This window comes from Lactuca sativa, chromosome 3 (assembly GCF_002870075.4).
Source record: "Lactuca sativa cultivar Salinas chromosome 3, Lsat_Salinas_v11, whole genome shotgun sequence".
Classification (NCBI taxonomy): Eukaryota; Viridiplantae; Streptophyta; class Magnoliopsida; order Asterales; family Asteraceae; genus Lactuca; species Lactuca sativa.
In genome coordinates this window covers 39,040,234-39,047,555 of record NC_056625.2, presented here as the reverse complement: position 1 = coordinate 39,047,555, position 7,322 = coordinate 39,040,234, and the positions used below count along the sequence as shown (strand labels likewise).

At 38.5% G+C, this 7,322-nt stretch overlaps 2 protein-coding genes across 2 annotated transcripts; both read left to right on the top strand.

The window, feature by feature from the left end:
* Positions 1-345: 345 nt before the first annotated feature.
* On the top strand, positions 346-2,934 carry LOC111896726 (uncharacterized). The gene is made up of 4 exons (XM_023892708.1): positions 346-740; positions 840-964; positions 1,031-1,597; positions 2,576-2,934. Exons 1-4 carry the CDS (start codon positions 346-348, stop codon positions 2,932-2,934), a joined length of 1,446 nt encoding a protein of 481 aa, XP_023748476.1.
* A 3,087-nt stretch (positions 2,935-6,021) lies between these two features.
* LOC111896727 (uncharacterized) lies at positions 6,022-7,037 on the top strand. The gene is made up of 2 exons (XM_023892709.1): positions 6,022-6,146; positions 6,266-7,037. Exons 1-2 carry the CDS (start codon positions 6,022-6,024, stop codon positions 7,035-7,037), a joined length of 897 nt encoding a protein of 298 aa, XP_023748477.1.
* The last annotated feature ends 285 nt before the right edge of the window (positions 7,038-7,322 follow it).

Here is a 7,322-nt window from a genome sequence, read left to right as displayed (position 1 = left end):
CGGTCGTTGTCCCCGATTATTGGCTTCCGTCTCTGCTTCTCATTTCAGGTAAGGGCTCCTTCTGCTTATTTACTTTTGGTTTGTTTGTTCTTCTTTTTGTTATTGTATTTGGGTTTTTTTGCTTTTCTTTTCTGGATATGGGTCCTCGCAAGAATCGTCGTTGCGGTGATGTTGCTTCCTCTTCCAGTTTGCCTTCTGTTACTGACGGTAGAAATGTTCGTCGTCGATTGTATCGATGGATAGATAGTTTACGTGCTCTCCCTGAATATGTAGACTGTGGTGACTGTGATGCAGTGTGCGATTATTGTGGTGCCTTTTTTTTTGCTTAAAGAAAGACATTTAAAAATGTCTACTCCTCAGCATCTGAGATATCATCGTTGTTGTAGAAGTGGTTCGGTTGTTCTTCCCTATCCTTCTAGAATGTCTGATGAATTTATGGCCCTTTTTACTAACGACCATTTTTTATGGGACATTAGAGCTTATATTAGTATGTTCTCTATGACATCTTTTGGAGCAGATGTTGATGATGATGTCAATGATAGTCGAGGGCCTTTTGTGTTTAAGATTTCAGGACAAATTAGTCATAAAATTGGTTCCCTGTATCCAGACCCTCAGAAAGGACCACAGTTTCTTTATCTTTACTTATTTGACACAGAAAATGAGGTTGATAACAGGTTGAGGGTTTTTGATGGTCCAAGGAAACCAAATTTGGATGCGAGTATAGTGTTGTTTCTGGTTTCGTTTTTTTCTTAGAGCAATGAATATGTATGAACATTCAAGACTGCAAAAGATATTGCAGAGCAACAAAATATAAGTTGTTATTCCGTTTGTTTTTTCAGCAATGTTCCGGATCGCAGATATGATCTCCCTTCACCGGGATCATTAGGTTGCATTGTTAGTGGTGATGACAGTAATTGCACTGCCTATGATATTGTAGTCCATTCTAATTCTGGTCGTCCACAACGTATTAGCAAGCTTCATCCATGTTACATGGCCTTGTAATATCCAATTTTGTTTCCATATGGTGAAGATGGTTGGTCTCCACGGTTGAAATTGAGAAATGAAATTGGTGTCAATGCTCGGAACCTCACAGTTAACATGTACTATGCATATCACATCCATGCTCGACATGGAATATGGTCTCCAATTTTAAGTGCCCCTCGTCTGTTTCAACAGTATCTCGTGGATGCAGATACTTGTATTGAGGCTGCACGGTTGGACTACATTTCTAAACATCAGGACAGTCTTCGTTCTAAGTATGTTAGTGGGCTATATGATGCGCTTTCAAAGGGGAACAGGGAAGGTCGGTTTGTAGGAAAACGAGTTTTTTTGCCAACCTCTTTTACAGGAGGTACCCGGTACATGTATAGTCACTATCAGGACGCACTGGCCATATGTAGAGTTTATGGTAACCTACAATATTTCATAACTTTCATATGCAATGTAAAATGGCCCGAGATAAGACGATACATGGATAGATATCACGAGAAGGATCCAAATAGTAGGGCATATATCATTGCAAGGGTTTTTAAAGTGAAGGTTCATGCTTTTGTGGACTTCTTGAAACGAGACAAGACTTTTGGTGATGTTGATGCATGTATGTTATTTCCTTTATCTATGACTTGAAATCTATTCTTAGTTGAGATTATTTTTTATTGAGATATCTTATCAGCTGTTCAATTTTCATGATTATTTTACTTTTTCCTTACTCTTTTATTGTGACATGTAAATGAGACGAATATAATTTTATGCCACTGTTGTGTTATCGGAAATTGTTAGGTTGAAATTTTATTAGCTATAAAAAGATTATGCAGGGGCGTTTTAGTCCAAAACTGTTAAGATGTTTTTTTAAATTATAAAAGTAGCATGTTGAGGCAATTTGGTACAAAGTTCTTAAAATCAATTTTTTTAAGAAGGGTATGTAGGGGCATTTTCGTCCAAAAATCTTAAAATCTATATTTGTAACTATATAGACGCTATGCAGGGCCAGTTTGGTAAAAAAATGTTTGGATAAAAATTTTGTAGTTATAAAATTAGTATCTACAGGCATTTTAATCAATCATTTTTGTAGGCAGTTCTGTAACTATAAAAACAATGTGCAACATAAAAAACACACATGTTAAAAATAATTGGAATGAAGATACATGAGTATATCGTCTTTCATCTACAACTACCTGTTTTCTTGCATTATCATCTGTTTTCATTTCAATGGTTTACCATCTTTATATGTTTTTTTTTCTTTTTAGTATTTAAATGGTTTGTATACATATGTCATGTAACAATGTGATAATTGTATCCTTTGCATTTGTATTCAATTAGATTCCCTTATCCTCATTTATTTTTAAATTGAACGGTTTACAAATACATGTTCTTTTTTCTTAAAGTGGATAAGTAGTTTGTATTTTCATGTCATCTCAGATTCTTACAATTCTGTTTTTCCATCCATATTAAATTACATTATTTTATTCTTATCTTCCATGTTCCTGTATTACATACATCCTAAATTTGACGTACATATCACTACCATAAAACAAAGTGCATTTTTTTAATTTAACAAGTATAATTATGTTGATAGATTTGTATACGATTGAGTTTCAAAAGAGAGGTCTTCCACATTGTCATACGTTGTTATGGGTAAATAGTTCATCTAAAATACGGCATGCTGAAGATGTAGATAGATATATAACAGTTGAATTGCCAGATCCGGTTGCGGAGCCTGCATTGTATAGAACAATTACTGCATGCATGATTCATGGTCCATGTGGTCCACTAAATGAAAAAGCTCCATGTATGAAGGATGGCAAATGTAAGAAACATTTTCCAAAGCCATTTCTCGAATCTACATTCTTTGATAGTGATGGTTATGTGTGTTACAAGCGCTCTTCAGCAGCAAAACACATAACACCACGTGGGATTCCCATAGATAATGTGTAACGCCCCAATCCTCAGGTATTAATTAATTAAGAATTTCTAGATAAAGCTCTACTCGACGAGTTGGTCGACCTACTCGTCGAGTAGCAGCGGGGTGAGAACGCGTGTTTAGTAACCTACTCGGCGAGTCCACTATTGGGAATCGACGAGTAGGATCTGGCAGATGAAACCCTAAATCCCGGGGTTTGTACTCCTATTTAAAGGAGCCTCAGCCTCCTTTGGGACTCCTTACAGTCTTTGAGAGCCCTTGAAACCCTAATTCGTGTGTGTGTGCCTTGGTGTGGGTTTGAAGCTTAGAAAAGAGGATCTTGGAGGAAGGAAGCTAAGAGTGCAAAGGAAATTGAAGCAAGAAAGGAGTGGGAAGCGGGCTTTGCCTCAGCTAGCATCGTTTGAAGGTATCAAAGTACCATTCTTACTTCCTTTTCTTCCCTTTGGTTGATTCTAGGGCTTTTTATGGATTTTCAAGTTGGGATGTTGAGCTATGGGCTAGATCTGAAGTTGTAACTTCAGATCTGGACCCTCCTTGGATGCTAGAGTCATAAAGTTGATGTATTGGTCGTGGTTGGAGTCCCTCTTGGACTAGAAGCTCCATTAAGAACTTAAAATAGACATTTGGAGCCTTTATAACCATGCATGCACGTAAAGTTTGCAACTTTACGTGGTAAGTATGCCCTAGAAGCTTGGATCCGTGATTTGGAGCCGCTGCATGGCTCAAAACAAGTCTGTATGGAAAGAGGACTAGATGGACTCGGCGAGTCACATGAAGATGGTTATTGAAATCGGCGAGTTGGATGAACAACTCGGCGAGTCCGATGAAGATCACCATAGAAATCGACGAGTTGAAGAACAACTCGGCGAGTCGGATGGCTTTTCCCTAGGATATGCATATGTGTGTTCCCATCGAGTGGAAAGGAGGAAACTCGAAGAGTAGCCTTAAGGATTGATCAGGATTCGAAGGAACTCGACGAGTCACTCCGATGACTCGGCGAGTTGGAATGTGTTCCATGGACTCGGCGAGTGGCCGAGTGTACTCGGCGAGTTGAGGTCAACATGGACTGTTGACCTTGACTAAGGATTTTGACCTTAATCAGGAATCACTAAGAGGTTATGGGGTGTCTCATAAGAGTGAGAACTTATGAGTATTTGGTGCTATGGTTATAGGTGGTGGAGCCGGCGTCAAGTGATCCGATAGTTGGAGTTTGCTTTTCGAATCGACATCTGCAAGGTGAGTTATCCTCACTATATCGATAGGGTCTATGGCACCAAGGCCGTCCCTTTATGATTTACATCCTGGTTTAGGATGGTTGCTTTGTTATTGCCATGTTAGATTTCATCCTGGTTTAGGATGGGTGTTATGTTATTGCTATGTTAGAATTCATCCTGTTTAGGATGATTGTTATGCTAGAGATCGGTTAGATCGGTTGTCATGGTATGCTACATATGATTCCAATCTGTTAGATCGGAATCAGGATAGATAGTATGTTATACTTTTACGATCCGTAAGGATTGGTATGTTAGTGACCTGTTAGGTCGATACTCTAGTTACGAGTGAAACTCTATGATTGATTGTCAATGAGATAGATATGTTTGCTATGTGTATATGCCAGTATATGATAGTATGCGTACATGGTTAGTTGCTTGTTGGTTGGGTTGAGGTGGTCCTGCTTTGTGCTGAAGGCCAAAACACCCTCTGAGCGGTCCTGGGAGATTGTAGGCCCACGCGGCGGACCAGTCATGCCGAAGGCTCAGGATAGATGCAGATACACTGTAGGTCCTGTAGGGCGGACCAGTCCGGCCGATGGCCCAGTTTGTATGTTGTTTGATTGATCGTTATGGCTATGGTTTCTGTCAGTGTGGTGTTGGTATTTTGCGGGTAACTCACTAAGCCCTCGGGCTTACAATTTTCAGTTTATTGTTTCAGGTACTTCAGGAGAGCGAGGGAAGGCAAAGGCGTGACCGTACCGCTCCTCATCCTTATGATCTATTTTGGGACACTCTGATGATAAAAGAATTGGAAATGTTTTGTAAAAACAGTTACTATTTGACTCTTTTGTTAGTATTACAAGTTTAAATTTTGCGTAAATTTTATGGATGTTACATAATGGGTATATCGTACCCTATAACAAAAGGTTATGTTCTCGGTTTGATGCACATATTAACGTTGAGTATTGTGGATGGAACATGGTGATAAAATACCTCTTCAAGTACATTTCTAAAGGAGCATATCGTGTTAGATATGTACTACAAAAAACTGAAACAGAAGATAGAGGTGGCCCATGTGTTGTGGCAAATAATAAAGCGGATGGAAAAGAAAAGGAATCCTCTTTTGTAAATGAAATTCAGAATTTCATAGATGGAAGATACATCTGTCCACATGAGGCGGCATGGCGTATTCTTGATTTTCACATACATCATCGGCACCAACCTGTTCAGATTCTATCCGTTCATACAGAAAACACACAACATATTATGTTTAACGAAGAGAGCACAATACAATCAGTTTTGTCCAACCGAAATTCTTCTAGAACAACCCTTCTTGCATGGTATGAGAGGAATGTAATAGATGCGTCTGGTCATGATGTCACATATGTTGACTATCCAAAGTATTACAAATGGGATGCTCCTTCTAAATCGTGGGAACGTAGGGCTGATGACTCATCAAAAATGGTTGGTCGAGTTGTCTTTGTTCATCCATCGTCTGGTGAACTGTTTTATCTGAGAATGCTACTTTCTCATCAGAAGGGTTGCAAATCATTTGAAGATCTATGTACCGTTTCCAACATTGTCCATCCAACCTACAGAAGTTTGTCAATGCATTATGAATAATTGGAGATGACATCGAGTGGATGAACGCGTTCATTGAAGCTTCTGTCACCTGCTGCTTTTTTGTGAAGTAAGTAATCCATGCCTCTTATGGGAAGTGGCACATGAAAAATGTGTGATGATTATCTGTACACAATGAAAACTAGAATAATGGATAGGTCTTTGTCTTTCAAGGATGATCTCATAACACATTAGTTGCTTCACAGTTTAGAGGATACGCTTCGTTCTTCCGTCCCTTCAAGATCATTACATGATTTTGATTTACCGATGCCATCATCTGATATCCTTGCTGTGATTGATAATCGACTGTTACTTGAAGAAATGGCTTACAATAGAGAAGAACTACACAAAGTGCTTAATCAATTTCTGCCACGATTAAATACACAACAAATGTAATCTATCAAACAGTTATTGGGTGCGTTGAAGATAAGAAACAGATATTGATGTTTGTCTATGGTCACGGTGGCATAGGAAAAACTTTTCTATGGACTACGATTCTTTCTTATCTTAGATCAATTGGGAAAGTGGTTCTAGTTGTTGCTGCATCTGGAATCACATCATTATTACTTCCATCTGGAACAACCACACATTCAAGATTTAAGATTCCAATAGACATGACAAACAAAAAATCTTGTGATATAAAAAAGAGAGCAATGTTAGGTGATCTCATGTGTCATACATCACTTATTATATGGGATGAAGCACCAATAAGTGACATAAGATGTTTTGAATATCTCGACAGGTCACTACGAGATGTTTTAGAATGTAAGAAAAAACCATTTGGTGGTATTTCTGTCCTCCTTGGTGATGACTTTCGACAAACACTTCCAGTTGTCCCAAAAAGCACACGTTATGAGCTAACGACACTTACACTACCAAAATCATATCTACGGCCTCTTTTTGAAGTTAGAATGCTTACGGAAAATATGCATTTACTTTCCAATACAAATGCCGAGACATACACAATATCAACAATGGATTTTGCCAGTTGGCTTCTCAACATTGGAGATGGTTTGCTTGGATGTCCAGATACAGATGATCCGGACAACACATCTTGGGTTCAAATTCCAGAATCACTGTTGATCCCACCTGGACCAAATGCGTTACAAGATCTTATACAATTTGTGTATGGAGATTGTATACTCACCAACCCAACTGCCAAAGACCTTTTAGAAAGGGCAATTGTTTGTCCAACAAATGAAGTGGCAGATAAGATAAACAACATGATCCTAAAAACTATCACAGCTTCCGGTTTAGTATATAACAATACAAATTCAATGTAGCTAAATGGAAAACACACGTCTGATCTAGAAGGCCTATATCCCACAGAGTATCTAAATGAATTAATATTTCCAGGAATGCCACCTCCTGCACTTCACTTGAAACAAGGAACGTCGATTATGTTATTGAGAAACATAAATCAAAAGGAGGGATTATCTAATGGTGCTCGGTTGATTGTTTCACAGCTTCTCCCAACCATAATCGAAGCTTCTATAATGACTAAAACTTATATCGGAACACGTGTATACATTCCTCACATAAAATTCATACACACCATATCCGATCTG